Raw genomic sequence first — 19,319 nt, forward strand, 5'->3', positions numbered from 1 at the left:
GACATATGAGATGGGTAATGCATTAAGCAAATGTCCTCTTTCAGCCCCAAAGCAGGTGCAAGTATATGAAGGACACTTTAGCAAACAGAGCAACCAAAGAAACACAATTTCTCTTTTCCAAATAGGAGGCACAAGTGAAAGTAAACTTTGTGTTAGACTTAGAAATAAAAAATGTATCTCCTGCTGTTTTAAACCTCCAAACTTCCCCAAGGCCAGTTGAGTAATTGAGGGATTAAGAGCCCTTCTCAAAATGACTTGGACAGAAGATGTTGAGGCAGGTGAGAGTGTTTCTGCCCACACTTCCCCACTTGTCACAGCTCTCTGGTTTCACGCTGAACTTGAGAATCCGTGACATTTGTGGCCACTTTGCTTCTTTCCAAACTGATCTGCACGCTGTTGTCACTGGATATGAAATTTCAAGTGCGTCTCAAACAATAATTGCAGGGCAGTTGACTCTTCTTCTTGACCCTCTCTTAGTCCTCACCACTGCGCACTCATCTTAGCACTGTAACCTAGCAACGGTGACATGATGGCAAATTGTGATGAGGTGGACGTAGTTTTTAGGATTTTGCAGAGGACCCATGGGAATGTGACCATGCTCTGCACTCAGACACAGTTTTCATTTGCAAATCTGCGTCCTAAATAATGACAAGATAACTGAGTGTAATAATAGAGGGCTTCTGATGCCTGCAACAAGTAAATGAATGGACTAGAGATGAATAGGACTGAGTTACATAACGTCTGGGTGCCCTAAAAGTGGCAAAATGAAAACGTTATACATGAAGCCCTTAATAATAATCTGTAGTGTTTTTTTTTTTTTGTTGGAGGGATGTTCTGTTGGCTTTTTATATTTTCTGGCATTTCTTGTAGGAGAGCTAACACTAGCTCGATATACCAACTTCACTTTGCAGCTTTTGCCTCACGGTGATGTCTGCTTCACTGTTTTTTTCCACCTACCCAGCTCTTCTTCTTCTTCTTTTTGTCTTCGGCGTCCTTGCCCAGGCTGCCCATGCTGGAGTGACTGGCTGCGCTGTTGATGCTGGACATGCTTTCGGACGAGTGCTGCCGTCTAATGCGCAGGTCTGGAAACGACAGACAAACCTTTCCTTAGTGCACAGGAAACTGAGCTGATCCCTGTACCAGCATGTGTTAGTTGATGTCATTTTCTCTATACTGTTCAGCTATGTTGGGCTCGGCTTGACTTGAATAAGCAGCTGCAAGGAGGTTGGATACTTGAAAAGAAAAAAAACTGATTACATATCTGATTCAGGTTGTTTCCATGACTAATCAAGGCTTTCCAAAACAGACCTATACAGCACGCTCAAGAATCCATTCCCTCTGAGGGCAATCAGGCTAAAAATGCATCCACTCATGAAACACTAAAGCATTTAAAGCCTCCTCGAAACATCAGATAACCTGAGAGAAGTCTGCTCCAATGCCCCCTGCTGGTTCCATCATTACCTTTGTGGAGGTGGTCAGGGCCATTGAGAGCCACCTGGATAGCCGTCTGGGCGTCTGTGTTCTGAGTCTTCAGCATCTCTATGGTCTCCCGCAACTCAGCCAACTCAGACTCCTGGAGAGAGAATGAGGCAGGAGGTGTTTTTAGAGCAGTGATTCAGGAGTTACTGAGTTGAGCACAGAGATTTTTTTTTGGGGGGGGGGGGGGGGGGATGTAGTGTTTGTAGTCTACATAAAACAGATGGAACAGCCTCAGAACTGACGACCGGACCAGGTTATTTTTAAAGAGGATGACACACTGAATCTGTTGGAATGGACACATTAGCTCTGTCACTGGGAGCCAATCCTGAAATTTGGCATTGGCGTGGCTCTGAGTGGGAGGGAATGAGAGGCAAAAAGTATGGTATGGTATTTTGAAAAAGATAGGACTCTCACAGTGGATTTGCCCCAGAGCCAGCACCACCTGCTTAGAATAAAAAAAAAAAAAAAAAGCTCTTCTCTCTGTTGAACCAACACAATCAGATAGAGGGAGTCTCATATTTTGTCTTTCCCGAAAACCCACTGAGGGCTGCAGATAGGGTTTCCACTTTAATTAAAAGTTGGGACGGCCTTGTTTGACAAAGACATCCCACCAGATCCCAGTCTGCTTTAATTTATAGAGGATTAAAAAGCTGCCAAGGCTCGTCAGCGCACTGGGCGTATGTGTGTGCGTGGGTGTGTGAACAGCGGGAAGCATTCATAATTTGTGGTAGGGATATATCTTTGAACATATTGCTGCTGCTGTGTGATCAGTGTTTCAGCACCATTCAAGCTCTTCAAGGACCTCTTCAAGTCAATGCTGAAGGAGTTTTGGAGAATACACTGGTTTTAAATGGGCTTTTGGGCTGTAGGCTTGTGGAACATACTGAACCCTTGCCCATGCAAAAGCGGACACTTTTGAAGTTTGCAGTTTAAGCAAGTCAACCAACTTTGGTTAAGGTTAAGAGTAAACTTAGAGAAATACTCAGGCAACAATTAAAACTTTAACAATGAAAACCTGTGAAAATGGAGGCTTCGGTAGAAAACCTCTCACATGAGTCAGGAACTGAACCTTAAAGATAAAAATATCCATTAATCCACAACCGCCGACCTCCACATTGGTGGAGGACGCTGCCTGTTTCTAATCATTTCTCCTCCCTATAATCCTTTCGTCACGGAGTTCAAACACAGTGTATTTCACATTCAGGACTAAGCCCTTGTACCTTTTGTTCAGCAGTCATGGTGAGGCTCTGCAGGCGGCAGGTCATGTTGCTCAGGCTCTTTTCGAAGGCTGCCACCAGGTGAGCCTGCAGACACACAGAGACAAAAATACAGTCTTCAGGGGCTGCAGCAGGGTAGGGTAACATGTCATTTAGTCACTGTAACATTGGTTTTTCAGCTATAGGAGTCAGGACATCTCTCAGATCAGGATTTTTCAGCCTCCGGAAAAGAGTTTATACAATTATTTCAGATAAGGTTACAAGCTCAGGTAGAAATGGTAGAAAACGAAAATGTAAAACATCATGTTTTATTCTCTTTGAAATGTTAAAACATAAACACTTAGAATCTAAAAGTGAACACAAGTTCGGTCTGGACTCTTTTCCACTGTAACATGAGAAATATGTATTCTAAACACAAATGATCACTTGCTTACGTGTGAAAAAGTATTTACAATGAATTTAAAAAAAAAAGTCCACCCATGACAATAAATATAGAGAGAATTAATAAGTTGGTCTGCTGGTTTCTGACGATAGCTTTGAACTGAGTTATTGCTTGAGCCAAAGAGGACCAAGGACCAAACGAGACTTGCGTGTGCAAAGTTTGCCCACAGGCCTGGAGGGTCTTACTGAGCCCTCCTGAAGAGGTTCCCTGTACACTATAAAGAAAAAAAAAAAAGTTGCCTTTTACTTTAAGTCAGCCTCAAATTTCAAGGGCAAGTTCACACCAAGCATGTTCAAAATGGTTTATTTGAACAGGGAGTTTGGGCAGGAGCATTGCATATGACTTCACTGTTGCATCTTACTGCTATGAATCAACTTTCATGCATTTGATCATGCTCCACTCTGGACTAACACCATCGAGAAAACACTCAGCACTGAGAGAAAGATGTTGATATCACAGATCAGAGAAAGGCTGGCCCCTGACTTCATCTGTCACCTGAAGATGCAGCCACGTCATGCCATCTGCTCTGCTGAACCTGTGGTTTGTGCATGTGTGTGGCTGGATTTGTGTGAGTTCCGAGTCTGTACGTATAAAATCTGTGTGTGTGTGTGTGTGAGTGTGTATGTGTGTGTGTGTAATGCAAGCTCATCCTCCCATCCTTAGCGAGAGACCCTGAGACACCTGTCAGGCCTGGTGTGTCTCAGAGAGGTGGGCAGCATGCCCAGACAGATCAGACAATATCTGCTCCACACAAAAGCACATACACACACACACACACTTGTATTATTACACTCTGGGACTTTCATTTACTGAATTTAACAGCATTGTTGCAAATGTTCCTAAATATGCGATCTAGCCCTGCCCAGCTCTGACAAAATGAGAAAACTCCTCATCCTTCTATCCTGCTGAGGACTCCTGGTGAAGCTCATAACTCTGGAAATGAACACACACACACACACACAGAGTAGCACCCTGTGCTGCCTTTCTCTTCTGTTTCCCTGGCTGAATCAGCGAAGGTCTTGACCTTTAGAAATGCCAACTGTTCCAACACACTCTCTCCAACGCCACATCTCTTTCCAACTCCACCTGTGAACTCCAACTCAACACACCCCCAGCCCACCTGTCCGCCCTGAAGGAGGCGCTGATCAGACTCTAACGCGTCCCGTGGCTGAACCATCTGTGCTGCTCCTGGAGCCCGGCCCCGGTGGCCACGCTTGGCCCATGAACCCCCGTTTTTCGGACCCCTGTCCTGATCTTGAGGTCCGGGGTAAAGGTTGATGGTGGGCCAAACCAGTGAGCTAGACCAGGAGAAGTCACTGATGTCAGCGCTGCTCGATGTTACTGGTAAAGACGTGGACGACATCGCAAGGGCGCTATGTGTCAGGAGGAGCAAGGCACAATCACGACTACAGTCTACATCCCATCTACATCCCTTTAACGCTACAGCAAGAAGGGGAGGGGACGATAATGAAGACCAAAATAAGGGAGGAGGAGAAGAATAATAAGAGCAGGGAGTGATGGGGAGGGGGAACCCCTTTCCAGGAAAGGTAGAAAAGGAGAGGTGAGAAGGTCAGGGTGACATCGTGAAGGGTGAGTAGAAAGAGGAAGAGAGATTGAGAGGGGAGGAGGATTACCTTTATTAACTCTTAAACCTGATTTAACGTTAGCCAAGGCAGGAAAACTGATCCTCTTCACAGCCGCCCCCCCCACCCCCAACACAATCACAATCCTTCAGCAGCTAGTCAGCATCTGTTCCTCTTAGTCCTTTTAACAGGACTTTGGTAATTCTGCTCTATTCTGACCAAACAAATACACAGTTAATTCAGATAACGCCAGGGGAGTGTGGCTAATCTAACACCACAGCGCTGCAACAAATATGTTTTTAATGTGGGAGTCATTTATATGACATCACACATGTTGACTGAGGGTATTGACATACCCATTATGCTTTATTTAAGATTCAAATCCAATTTCCGGAACGAAACAAACATGGAAAAGGATAATTGCGTATGCAGTGGCACAGCAAATGAGACCGAATCAACATCAGATGACCTTAATCATGGCACATTTCCTCTGTAGTCCTCTCATGAGAAGACTGCAGATGAAAAGAAAACTCACTCAGCCACTGGAGGTGAACGGGAGACACATGAGACTGCTCTGCAAATCTTTCCCCCACAAAATGCCCCCTCCTCATCCTTTTATCCTGACATATACATTTTGACATCATCATGACTCCAGTTTTGGCGATTTTCATGGTTAAAACGGTAAAAGGATTATATGTCCCTCTGTAGGCTGAGAAAATTCTTCCAACATTTGGATGCTTGAAGCTGTTTTTAAACCGACAAGATGATGCTGAAGTCACAACCAAATGGAAATGACCTTTTATCATACACACAATAGCATGAATCCATTAAAGAATAAATGTCACAGAAATTAGAGAAACATTAAGGAAGCAAGTTGTCCTCAAAATATGAAGTGACTTTAAAACTAGGTCATTGTTTCTTCTTTCTAAGACGCTGACATATTTGAAAATACCAGTTTTACACTCAATGTTTATTTGCACATCACAGCCGGTGTGTGTGCAAATATGTGTGTAAAAGAGTATTTGTAAGAGTGCGTGCTTTGAAAGTCTTTGCCATGTGCAGGTATGTTCAAGGATACTACTTTCTTTTTGAGTTTAGATTTGAACTTATCTGCCTATTTGTAGGCTAATGTGTGTAACTGTGTGAGTGTGTGTGCAGGAACAGAAAGGATTCAACAATGTCTCTGGCATGTCTTACACACACACACACACACAGCACAGTGAGCATCTAGTTCTGGACCGTGGGTGGAGAGCATGTGAGGGCTGCTGAGGCTGACATTTCCATAGAGTCACACTCCCCACTGGGAGGATAAGATGAGCTTATAGCACCAACAACCCACCATGCTGTCATGTAGATAGTGTGTGATGCAGCTCTAGCGCAACATGGCCAGATATGTGTTTTTTCTCTTTCTCTTTTTTTAATCCCACTAAAGCAGAAGCTGTAAAACACACATGGGTTTCTGTTGGAAGAGTCTACATAAGGCTTGGCGAGTACGGCATGCGACTGGTGGCCCTTTCCACTGTTGTTTTGATGCCCTGTGACCCCGTTGAGGGCCAGTTAGTATCGAGAGCAGATACGGCGAGACATTGGAGTCTGTTAGTCAGAATGTGTCCCTTGACTATATCTCTATTCAAAATAATTTTGCTACACAAATCATTAGCAACACAAGCTATGGCAGAAGCATAAATATTTCTCATCTATCCATACTTTGATTAATGCTTGAATGTTTTTTTCTTGCTAACCGTGCCTGTGAGCTGCTTATGCTTTGCTTTTACTTTATTATAACCAAACTAAACTGTAAAGAAACTGTAAGAATTTTAAGTGTTTACAATGTTTTAAAACACTATGTATAAAATGTGGGTGCAAACTACCCCTACAGAGTCTGTTGTCATGTAAGACTTGACACCAGTAACAGTGACTTGTGTCCTCTTTCATTTAAGGCTCTGTGACAGCTTCATTGCTGGTGTCCTGAGGTGGTAACATGCATTATAAAGCCTGTAAATGTACCACACTGTTATTCCTCTATTATTCCTTTGAGAACCAAAACATCAACCAAAAGCTGTTTGACTGTCCCTACATAACTCTTCTATAAAGTCATGTCTTCCTCTTCCATTTCGTCAAGTTTGCCTGCACTTTAGCCTTCAGTTTCAGCTCTGAACAACTTTGTGATCAAAGCGTCCGACCGAAGCGTCTGCCTCCACACTTGATCAGGCGCTTGACGCTGAGGGTGGGGGGGCTGCACCAAGTCAGACGGTGGAGTTTGTCGATCTATCTGAATCTCAGCACAAAGACAGCTTCGTCTGGGGGTTGGAGGTCTCTGTATCTCACTCTGTTTCACCCACGCATGACGCACTCGAGTCTGGATTCACTTATCCTCATCTCCCCGTTCGCTATCTGTGCCTGTCTATCTCCATTTGATTCTCTCTGCTTGGTTGAATTCGGGAGAGGCTCCTGTTCTTGTTGAAAACCCACCGGCGGAGACAAAAGCAAAGAGACAATCCTCGGTGTACGGAAGGCACACATAAACACACAAGAAAACATCCCATCTAAGGACAGGAACACAAAAACACACACACACACACACACCAACAAAATCAAACAAGCAAAAGCCTAAATACACACACAGCAGCTTCAAACATTGAGAAAAGGAATTAGTGGGCGCCGTAAAGATTTCTATTCCTTCCAGAGCTTTAACAGGCAGTGCTCCCCATAAAAGCTCTCTGACAGCAGGTTATCATGCAAATGAGCCGGCTGTTTTGACGGCGTCTTTTGAAGTAAACAAACTCACATTGGCAGCCAGCTGAGACGTCAGGGTCGCCACCTTCTCCTGAGAGGCGTCCAGCTCCCGACGCAGCTTTCTGATTTGCTGGTTGGGGGAGAAAAAAAAAAAAGCACAGGTAAACATATGGTTAATGTTCCTGAAAACCACAAAGAGAATAAGTTGTGATACAAAGGGGTGTTGATCGTGCAACTCCCTTGTTGGTATTTTTGATGTAAAAACTGTGCAGTTACATGGTAATACTGTGTATAAAGACACTGGGGTGAAGTGCGAACATAAAGTGTGGGGGATTACCGTGGAATTTTGGACTGTTTGGCCCTTGATTGAAAAGAGAAGAGTACAAATTAACACTATGTTGCATGCCTCCATCAAACAGCATGTAACGATGTGGCTGGAGAGACAGAGGTTTTCACAAGCCACGGCACTGGTTTTCTCAGGGTTAGACTTTGAGCAGCAAAGCAAAAGCTACAGGTTTAGTATTCCTCTATCACAAACACAAGAAGGTACAGACAATCACAGCTAAGTAACACTGAAGATCTTCATGCTTAGTTTCAATTTGCTGTCAATGGCAGAATTGATCCTATTTATGATTTCTCATCTTTTTTTGTCTCTCATCCTCCATTTTGTCAAGTTGCTGTTGTGCCAACAATACAACAAATGTCTCATCCAAATGGGGAGACATTCAAGTCACGTGTTGGTCACCTAGTCACATTAAACATGAGCCTGTTTTGTGGGAAAATAAACTAAAGCTGGGTCAGTTGTAATGTTTATTATTTAGACCCAGAAAGCTTTTAGGTGACTCTTGTCTGTGATTGTCAGTTTGCACTGAGAAAGCTGTCCTAAAATGCTAAACTCCACCCACCTGGCTGGGTTAAAACAAACACTCATGTATTTGGCACTACTGTTTGATCCAAACTCAAGCTTAAAGCACTAATAAACAGGAATAGAAAAAAAGGAAAATCTAAAGAAAATCAAAGAAGAATCAGTGATAAACTGTTGAATGAAGCCAAACAGAAAGAGCCAGAGGCCAGAGCATGCATCAGATATGTATAGTGTAAGTTTCTGTAATGAGTAAATTGTAAGCTATGTAGCACAGTAGGGATGTGTGGTTATTTATTATAAAGATGAAATAAATGCAAATGTTTTACGGATAATCAAAAGCAATGCAACATAGGGTTAAACTGCTTTATTGTGGAACTTGGTCCCATTTTATCCACCATCACTTGTGTTTACTCTTGTGTTACGTTGTTGTGTTTTTTTGGTTAAATGAACAAATATCACTGTTTGTGCTTTGATTGACACAGACTGTCTGTGACTACAGAGGCAGTGCAACAGAAAGACACACAAACGTAAAAAAAACGTACAGACAAAAAAAAAAAAAAATGCAATTGCCTAAAGGGCAACAAACCATGCATGTGACATGGAGGTTGTTGGATGGAATCCCACACGGAGCAAAAATCAAATCCAGAAAGTGAAAGGCCATCTTTGAGGTGCCCCCCCCCCGACCCCCACCTATAGTACAGCCCCTGAGCAGCACTCAAGGTGTAAATGTGTCTAACTATGTGGATGTAAAGCAGAAAGGAATGCATGCAGATAGACAGATGGACACATTTGCTACCCGTCCTTACCTCTGAGTGTGCTTTCTCCTCCGTCTGTAGGAAAGAAGTATACAGAAAAATCAGTATACTGTCTCTGTGTAAAGTGTTCAATTAAATACCTTTTAAAAATGAATTAGAATATCAGCCACGAGAAGCATTTTCACGCCAAAGATGAGAAGAAAGGATGAAATATCTAACAAGAGATGAAAAGAATTCACTTTAATTAAAGAGAGATTTAAGTGGCAGAAAATATCACTGCCGTTGAAGCGTAAATCAGACAAAAAACAAAATGGAAAATGGTTTGTGATAACCATGAAAAAACTAACAAATGAATTCGACCTGAGGAAAAACTTTGTAAATGAAACTATCTCTATCTTTCATCCAGGTCTTCCCTGTACAACCTGCAAGTGCCACTGGGAACAGGCGGAGGTGAGTGGCAATCGATTCTTCTCCCTAAAACTAATCTGCCGCCTCACTGAATGTGACGACTTGAGAGCCGCCTGTGCTATTAGAAACCCAACACTTGTCCAGAGCCTTATCTGACAAAGTTACTCTGGAACCATGCAACTATGGAAAGATATTTTTGTTCCTACAGAAACACAAGGGACAAGAGTGCAATACTGAAATAGTGTGAATGTGAGATTTAATGCTACACTGCATCACTGAGAAGAGCAGGAGGATTTGATGTTTCTCTGTGTCGTCCCATTTTTAAAAAATAGGTCGGTTTCAGGCTTGAAACGTGTTTTTAAACACTTCTGAATGCAGCTGTTTTAGATTAGAAAACATCGAATTTTAAAAACCCAGCCTCTCTGCCCTAAGATTTCCTCCCACCTCTTTGTTGCGTGAGCTGTACTGAGTTTCTGAACATCAGCAGTGATCTGAGAAAACACTTAGAGATTGGGGAGGTGCTGTTGGGTTCTATAAAAAATTAAGGCAGTGCACCTTGGTCACAAAACAAGCTGTAAACATAACTGTCACAGTATCACCTTATACAGTTTACTGCATTACATGTAGTAATCTGATACACTGTTAATGTACAAATATTGATTGGAACAGCTTTAACAATGACTTTACACCGTGATTTACTCGTTTCAGAAACAGTACCTGTAATTCTAAGAGCTGCAAATCAGAAAGAAAAAGCTTCCCAGCTACTTACCGCAGAGTACAGCGAAGACGTGCTAGAGACCAGAGACAACGAAGAGCCATGGACTGTACGCACAGAGAGAGAAATGAGTTACCAGCAAGGTTTAATAAAAATATTTGATTGTAAAAAGTGGTGTAACAAACAGTGGGGCAGTGCTACAGATAAAATTCATATGTGACCATATAATATTCTAACTCTTCCACTGAAACTGACCTTGAGGGAGTTCTAAAGTCATTTTAATTGCTTTCTTATTTATTCTTGATTGCCCAGTTCACTGATTAGCTCTTGAGAGTTATGGTAACTCATTCAGATGATGTAAGCTTTGAACAGTTATGAGGAGGCAGGAGAAAAAAAACAGGATTTGACCTCTATATTCTAACAGGATGTAATCACAGGCTCTTAAATCACCCACAAAATGATCAGAACAGAGTGAGCCATCAGCCAAGTCACTCACAGTGTGAACACACAGTGAGAGCTCATTAAATCTGGTATTAAAGTACTTGATGACTGGGGACTTTGCTTTGGCCAGCGAGGCCCTTAAATTATTTCTAAAGGCTTCTCAGTGGCGAATTTTCATTTTTGGAGCACAGTTCATTTAAAGAGTGTGTCCCACCTTCATCTGTGCTGTCCCTGAAGGAGCCAGAGCGGCTGATGGCCCGTGGTCGTTCCTCCAGGGAGGTTGCGCTGCCACCCAGTGGGTGACCCTCTCCATACAGGTCAAAGGAGTCCTGGGCAGGGATGCTGTTGGAGCGGCTCATGCTGCTGCTGCCTGGTGGCAGGTTATACTGGCTAATGTTAGTGGGGCTCACTGCATGGAGGAAAGAATAGAACAGTCAAGGTCAGTGTCAAGAATTGATATTTGCCACTTACATTTACCCTGTTACATTTTTTTCATCTGTAAAATGCATGCAATCATTCATTTATTTTTTAATAAACTAAGATATTTGTGTTTGATGCATGAGAAAATTATTATACAGTTGTGTATGATACAGTTTATTTTACTGTCATATCCACTTCACATTTTAGACACACTTTTAAAATTTAAAATAAAGACCATTGCTAAAACAATTGGGTTATGAAACTGAGAAAAATGTCATGAAGACTTTGCATTGCACATGTGCAAAAAAATCACAAGTAAAAGCCTGTGTGGACTCCACAGCTGAGCCATTTTGATTTAGATGCCTTTTTAGCCATCTTTTGTTGTACACTGTCGGTTTCTTTATACCTGTTACATTTGAATTCAAGCACATTTGACAAGCCTCCTGCATTTTATACATAACCTCTCCTTTGGGTCCAGAACCTCCTTTCTCATTCAAGTAGTTCTTACCATTTAGTTTTATTATATTGGTGCTGTATTTTAAGTGGGCCTAAGCTATCCATTCCAGATTTGCTACAATTAAGAGTTTATTACTACAGACTCACGCAGGTTGGAGTAATGGTATTTTCCAGTGGTGGTGCAGGAAGCTCCTGGAGGAGACAGAGGAGACTGGCTCCCTGTGTCCTGAAGCCCCCCTGTTGAATGGGATCTCAACCACTCCTTCCCTTCCTCGTGTGATGTCTGCCGGGAGGATGGAGGGTACCTGAAATCCCCAAAGAAAGTGTCAGCTCATGGTCTTCAAAAGCAGACAGTTGTCACGCAGAGATATTTGGAAGTGAAATTCTGTGGTGAGGAAACGAGTGTGGAGCTAATAAAAGAAGCATGAGAGCAGATAGCAAAAAAAACGTGCAGCCACACCACATGGATGTTCACATGCATACATCTACACACATTCACAGTCCTATATTATATACACATACTCCTCTGGCTCAAAGCTGCCAAACACACACACACACTGCTGTTCATCTCTTCTCTCCCCAGCTCCAAAGTGGCTTGGCAAGTAGAAGGCCCTTATCACACACATGACAATCGGCCATATTTAATCCTCTGAGGATGATAATTGAGTTTGTACTCATCCCTTTTCAGCGGCGTCTTCCTTCCAGCGACCCCATTACTACACTTGTCACATCTGACCCTGCTCCCCATGCCTACGCTTCGTATTTTCTCCAACAGGGACCGGGTGTCTGAGAGTGTGTTGAAGAGTGTGACACAGCAACACTCGTCCCTCACTGGCATTGAAATGGAAAAGGCTGAAATATCCAAGGGTCAGTTTTTGACTCAGTATACTTAGTGCTTACAAAATGCCCATAAGCAGGACCAACATGTTTATATGACTAAAGGGGGAAATTATTAGTCTAAGCCCCACTTAGGCAAAAAAAAAGTGCCATTTGTTTTGAGATGTGAACAGACAGCCGTAAAAAAATGCAGTCAGAAGAAGAAATACTGCAGTTTGTGCTGTACATCATTTTCAAAAGGCATAAAGTGTCTTATAAGATCAGATGCTTTTAGAACCAAGTAAGTATGAGCACCAAATGGCATCAAAAATAAAAGAATGGTTTGAAACCAGCATGCCCCATCCAGCCTCTCTGCAGCAGTAATGTATAATTGGCAAGAGAGGCTGCTCCCTGCAGAGGTTGTGCCACTGTGATGAATGGGTTATGGTATTTCTGTCTCTCTCCCTTCAGTCCCAGCTAAATACAAAATATACATTCAACTCATCCCCCTTGGCTAACAGAGCAAATGTTATCAGGAGGTTTAGGCCATTTTTAGGGAGCTGAGGAAGAACTGCTCTGTCATAGTAGCTGCATTTGCCGCGTTCCTAGCAGACCGTGAGATGAGAATAGGATGAGGATGCTCACAGAGAAGCAGACATGCAAACAGAAAAACACACTCCTGCCCAATCATCGGAGGCAGCATTCATACTGCATTAGAATTCTTCGCCTTACTCAAAGACGTTCAATCTAAAACATGTTGGAAAATGTAAGAGATCTGATTTGTATCAGTGTCTCTACAGACAGTAATGTATTGCAAAATCCATTCTGTAACAACCATAATCCACAGGTAGTCTGATCTGGTGCAGTGTGAATGCTGCGTTAAGATAATTAGCAGATTTTCTAATTTATAGATCAGGAGTTCCCAACCTTTTTTTGTCAGTTGTAGATCCACAACCAAAACTTTTCTGCTTGCTTGCTAACTAGTTCATTATACCTCAGTGTTATAACTTTCTCAATATGAAGATAAGTTAATAAGTTTATTTAAATTTCTACTTCTATTTTTATTTTTTAGTTAAATGCTCCACAATCTCAAGCTCAAGCAGGAAGCCTCATGCAGAATTAAGCCTTGGTTGGGAATCACTGTCGCAGATGCCACATGCCACACACATACAACAACATGAACGTCGACTTGGTAAACTTGGTATTTTCATGCAAATGCATGTTTGTGATCTGTGTGAACAAGCACGAGAACAAGAGTTGAGATTGGGATCTGGCTGCAGATGTGTTGTACCTCAGTCCCTTTTTGGGAAGCGTGTTTCTGTCAAGAGGCATGCTGTTAAAACACAGAGGATGAGTGAATTAGACGAACACCAGAAAACATCTGTTTCTGTGGAAGCTGACGAAAAAAAAAAGACAGGTCACATTTTTACAAACTTGACCCTTGGACACACACATACACGTACAGTATGCAAACGGATGTACTCTATGGAGAAAACATTAAAGACATTAACTAATGTACCACAGTACAACAGACAACAAATATAAAGACAAGCAATATTTAAATCAATTGTTTCATTTTTGAGACATACAAATAAACTAATAAGGGAAAATAAACTGTGCCCTGTTTCTGTCTTCTGTGATGTACTGCATGCACAGTGTGTGGACAAAACAATGGAAACACTCTAATAAAGACTTCTCATGGGAATGAGCGTCTGAAATGAGCTGAATTTATTGTGGTGCTTTTTCTGGCATGGCTGTGGGGCCCTGAGTGATCCTGCCTGCAGTTGATGACTTTCATGATGCTAACTAAGTTAAAGAATTGCAACCTGGTCAGTGTGATAGGCCAGCTGGTTAAAAGTTGCTAGGTCAGCTGGATGGCTGAGTAGTGAACAGGTGAGAGTTCAGAGTTTGTCATTGTAAAAAACGTTTATGATACAACAATATAATATGAGGAACTGCCATTAGGTCTGTTGCACATCTGTCCTAACTAAACAGAACTATATCTAGTATGCACTCACTTACTGTACTCAAAGATTTTATTTTTGATAATACCAAAACCATGCCAGAAAAAGTAACTTCCAACCAAACTGTGCTGTATGAGTTATTTTTATCTTCTTATCACTATTACTCTTATTATTTAGGCATACTCTGCATGTACGTCTACATCTTAGGGTGGGGAGATCTACTTTTTGTCTCTGTTCTCAAATGAAACAATGAATACGATTCAGCCCAATCGTATTTCCTGTTACTCACCCCTCAGACAGGGTGGACTTGACACTGCCAGTTCGTGTAACCTTTGGCCCGTGGTGGCCCAGCGGCAGATCAATGGACTCAGAGCTGGTGTGCAGACTGGTCATGCTTTGGCAGCTCAGTGTGTCCTTGCTGCCAGCTGATGAGCTACAGGCAGGCCAGGGCCGAGCGTTGGAGGGCAGGGAGAGGCCAGAGGCCGGGCTGGAGGCCGGGGAGTCAGTGCACAAGTCTGGGGTTTTACCGTACAGTGGGCTGCTGCCACCACTCAGGCCACCAGCGCTGCCCAGGCTCCCCGTGCCAGAGGAGGGCGAGTCCAGACTGGCCTGCCTTGCCAGCGTGCCGTGGGGGCTGCCCAGTATTGAGGGGCACTTGCCAGAGTCGGGCGTGCCCGGAGAGCTGGCCTTGCTGCTGGCTTTGGTGCCAAACAATCTGGGGGTAGAGAGGTGGGTGCAGTCATTCAGAAATGCTCAAAGGACAAGTGATGAGCATCTGCAAGATCCATACTGGAAAATGAAGGACTTTGGTATACGTTGGCGTTGAAAGAGTGGATTACAAGGTTATCTCACAGGCCTGCTGTATATTATATATGAAACTGTACTTCTGCATTTGTCACAAGCATCAGGAAGCAAATACGCAAGGATCAGTGCAGTCGAGTGAAAAACAGTGACGAAAACATCCCCACATCTTTGTTGTAACATCATCTTTAAACTGCAGATGAAATACTGAGTGGACTTCCCGACACATTTATCCCTCGCAGCAAACTGCACCTCATTTCAGCTGTGAACTCTCAGTAATTTACATCGACACATCTGCTTTCACAGCTTTGCCCGTTTCAACCCTGTGATTTTAAATAACCTAATCTGCTAGGCCACTCAACCCTGTTTGCCTCCTACATATGCTCAAACAGCCTGCTGCTCTGCCTGTGCCTGCCCCAGTCTGTCATCACAGTCACACAAAATATATAGATGACACTCTCTTAAGGAAAAAAAAAAAAAAAGAAAAGCTTGAAGACATGCAGATGAAACGGCTCGGCTTGACAAATCGGATGGGACGGATGTTTGGGCACGCCTGCCGAATGCATGATTCTAATGAGTCAGGGTTTGGTTGGATTCGCCTGAGCTGAATGAAAAGCCATCAGGCCTTCATCTTCATGACACTGGATATTTCATCTGCAGTGGCTTATCACCTGCACCAGGGAACAATCTATGTAATGGCACCCCTTAGCTGCGCAGTCGAGCAAATTCAATCAATCAGTTTTTTCATAAAAGCGCAGAAATATGATCTATTAAGTTTCTCACATTCATGTTGTGTTAACCAAACTAAACCTAACTATCTAAAATTAATATACCGTGTATTCAGAGTATATTCAGACCCCTTTTACTTTTTCACATTTTATGTTGTAACCTTGTGCTAAAATAATTGAAGATTTCTTTTCCTTCATCAATCGATGCTCAATACAATTTTAGACACATTTGTAAATTTATTAAAAAGGAAAAACTGAAAATTTGCATAAGTATTCAGGCCCTTCACTCAGTACTTAGTTGAAGCAACATGCACTGCACACCTGGATCTGGGGATTTTCTTGCTCCACTCAGCTTTCCCTCAGCCCTGACCAGTATCCCTGTCCCTGCTGCTGAAAAACACCCCCACAGCACGATGCTGCCACCACCTTGCATCTTCACCGTTGGGATGAAACTGGGACGCCAACTAAATATCAGGTGTCATAGCAAAGATTCTGAAAATATATGTCTGTGTGTTATTTCAGTTTTTCCTTTTTAATAAATTTGCAAAAAAAATCTAAAATTCTATTTTCACGAAAAAGGCGAAGGGATCTGAATACTTTCCGAATGCAGATGACAAAGTATTTTTTTTTTTAAGTCTTTACCACAACTGCTGATATTGTCGATAAATGCTCCCATCTATCACCAGAGTCTTGGGAACAGCCTGCATCAGGAACGCATCACTGAGCACCACAAACATCAGTTCATCAATCATGAATGCAAACCTCCTCGAATTATAATTCTGAAATAGATGTGCTGATGACACATCTTTTTGAAATAAGACCTTGTACTTCTCCTAAAGACATTCCTGCTGTGCTGTAAAAACCATCACTTATTGCTAATAATCAAGGGACTGAAAAAGAATGTGGTGAAATGTTTGATTCACATAGAAACACACATGGTGAGGGACAAAGACAGAATGAAAGCAGGAGGCATGCTTTGTGTGTCTGACCTGCGGAAAGTAGGAGAAGCAATGTCAGGGTACTTGGAGCCTGGCTGCCTGAGGCCTGACTGGCCTGCTGAAGTAGAAGTGGGGCTGGACTTTGGGGATGTGGATAGTCCTGCTGCTGGGTCCTGGTCTGACACCGCCACTTTCTCCTTGTCCGTCTGGTTTATTGTGATAGGACTGGAGCGGTCTGAGCCCACTTTTCCATCCCTACGTTTGGCGCCCGTTTGTGTCACTGCCCCACCAGCTGACTTGCCGCTGACATTTGAGTCGATGCTGCTGGAGCTAGAGCGATGTCCGCTGCGCCCTGCTGCCACGCCACTGGAGGATTTGGCCGGTCTGGGTAGAGAGCGGTACTGCAGGGTCACTTTGGAGCCACTGCAGCTGAGCAGAATGCCGTCATCTTGGGGCTGTGAGCCATCCAGGCTGGTCTTCCGCACACCGCCGATGCCTGTGCCTTTGCCGAGTGCAGCTGAGGATTTGGGCGCCTTGCCCAGGGTCGCTGAGCCGCTGGCGAGTGTTGCACCACTAGAGGTAATTAGGGTGCCAGTGGGACCTGGGATCTTCTTGTATCCAAATGAGCCTGTGGTGGGTGGGCGTGCAATGCCAGAGGGGGGTTTCTTGCCTTCGTCTCCACTGCTTTTCCCAGCATCTGATGGTGAGCGCTGGATGCTAGCTGAACTCTTGGAAGGTGCCTTGCCCTTCTCTGAGGCCTTAGCATCATCAGTTTTGCCTGTCAATTTGCATAAACACTTATTAGCACAAATACAAAAACATTACCCTCAGCAGATTCTTGGCCCGGCACTTGTTTTTATCACCTGTGATGCCACACAGCGGGAAAAGCCAAATTACCATAAATTCTGGCCAGCAGCCAGAGGTTTAGTTTATCACAGCTCAGCTGCTTACAAAACCAAACTGTATCTGCAACAAAGCTGCTGAACTTGCTGCGTGGGCTCAAAATTTAAAAGCAACGGCAAGGTTTTTAAACACAGGTGTCAGTGAAGAGAATCATCAAACAGTTTTTAACTTATAACTCTCCATTCAGAAGCATTGGAAAAGGACTCAGAAGGAGCTGTGTTTGGTTAAAGATAAAAAAAAAACTATGTGACTCTCCTACCTGGTGTTTTGAGGGCAGCAGAGGCACCCTTCGTTCTGGGTGGCGTGATGCCCACCTGGGCTGTCATGCCCCTCCTCCACGAGCCCGTCTGGGACATCTGGGCCAGTGTGGCTGCCTTCTGACCGGCGTCCTCATATTGGCCCTGGGTTTGGGAGGAAGAGGAGGATGAGGAAGGCTTCCAGCGGGAGGAGCTGCTGCTGGGGTCCATGCTTGCGTCCAGCTCCTCCTCTACCTTCTTCAGGTCCTCGGCTCCGGCCCAGCTGCTGCTCACCTCCTGCTCTGCATGCTTGGACCTGCTTCCTCTCTGGGACTGGGCGTGGTGGTGGGCATCAAAGAAAGCATATTAGATGAATTGATGGTTCTGTTTAATAATGAAATGATGATTTCCTAAAATCTAGAAGGTTGTAGCATCCTTAAACACACAGGTGGGGGGAGTTTTATGAATAGTACCTGCTCTGCACTGCAGGACCATGTAATCTAAGTGCAATGTTGGCACTGTAAACGCACAGAAATGCCCAATTTAAAGTTTAGAATATTTTGGGTTATTTTGGATTAAGTTATGTTCAGCAATGATGTAAAGTATTGGCTACTTGCAGATAATAGTCTAAAATATACCAGGTAAGAGCTTTCAGGAGAGCTATTTAAACACATACAGTCACCACGATGAAAGATAAGTCCCTGCACAAACAGAGCAGCGGGGTGTGTGTGTGTCTGTGTGTGCAGTCACAGCTATCTTTGGAATCACCCGTGTCCAGATCTCCTCTTTTGGGATGCATACAAACACACCCACACAAACCCACACACACACACACACACACACATACATACACAGCAGTGATAACTAGCCTACCTTGACAGATGGCCAGTCTCCCTAGCAACACCAGAGTCTCTTAAGAGCCCAGTCTGTTGAGTATTTCATGAGGGGCCAAAGATAATTGGCAGAATACAGCAAAAGCCAATGAGAAGAGCTGAAGTGGCCTTCAGTCTGCAGATAATTCCCTCAGCTGTGATTTCAGAGCTCACACACAGACTGGCCTTGGTTTCATGCTAACATGTTTGTAATGCTTGTAGCAATTAAAATTTCTTTTTGCGCAAAATGAAATTTATTTTCCATCTATTAGGGCCAATTTGTGTCATTTAGTTTAGTAAAGTGTTGAAGTGCTAACTCAGTGACTTAGTATTGTTTTATTGCCTTCTATAGATGAAAGTTTCAAGCCTGACCACAGCCAGCTTTACTGATGGTTGTGGTTGGGGCGTGGCCAGAAATATGTTGTTTTGCACCTGTAACTACACCCAACAGAGATGTCACAGTGTCCTGGAGTACACCTGTGCATCACCACAGCAAGGTGAGAGGTTAAACCACTGGAGGTCAGTAAAGACGAGACTTTCTGGG

At 43.4% G+C, this 19,319-nt stretch overlaps 1 protein-coding gene across 4 annotated transcripts in view; it reads right to left on the reverse strand.

Annotated features, from left to right (window-relative positions):
* nav3 (neuron navigator 3) overlaps positions 1 to 19,319 on the reverse strand; it is a 169,447-nt gene that overhangs the window by 16,631 nt on the left and 133,497 nt on the right. For all 4 annotated transcript variants that reach the window (XM_041029925.1, XM_041029924.1, XM_041029923.1 and 1 more), the window contains 13 exons: positions 17,927 to 18,236; positions 16,816 to 17,542; positions 14,587 to 15,012; positions 13,625 to 13,666; positions 11,665 to 11,822; positions 10,856 to 11,050; positions 10,255 to 10,307; positions 9,129 to 9,152; positions 7,795 to 7,818; positions 7,510 to 7,587; positions 2,700 to 2,783; positions 1,462 to 1,573; positions 958 to 1,082 (listed from right to left, as the gene is read on the reverse strand). In XM_041029925.1, coding sequence (XP_040885859.1) covers positions 958 to 1,082; positions 1,462 to 1,573; positions 2,700 to 2,783; positions 7,510 to 7,587; positions 7,795 to 7,818; positions 9,129 to 9,152; positions 10,255 to 10,307; positions 10,856 to 11,050; positions 11,665 to 11,822; positions 13,625 to 13,666; positions 14,587 to 15,012; positions 16,816 to 17,542; positions 17,927 to 18,236 — 2,358 coding nt within the window. The remainder of the gene's footprint in view (positions 1 to 957; positions 1,083 to 1,461; positions 1,574 to 2,699; positions 2,784 to 7,509; positions 7,588 to 7,794; positions 7,819 to 9,128; positions 9,153 to 10,254; positions 10,308 to 10,855; positions 11,051 to 11,664; positions 11,823 to 13,624; positions 13,667 to 14,586; positions 15,013 to 16,815; positions 17,543 to 17,926; positions 18,237 to 19,319) is intronic.

This window comes from Toxotes jaculatrix, chromosome 22 (genome assembly GCF_017976425.1).
Source record: "Toxotes jaculatrix isolate fToxJac2 chromosome 22, fToxJac2.pri, whole genome shotgun sequence".
Taxonomy (NCBI): Eukaryota; Metazoa; Chordata; class Actinopteri; family Toxotidae; genus Toxotes; species Toxotes jaculatrix.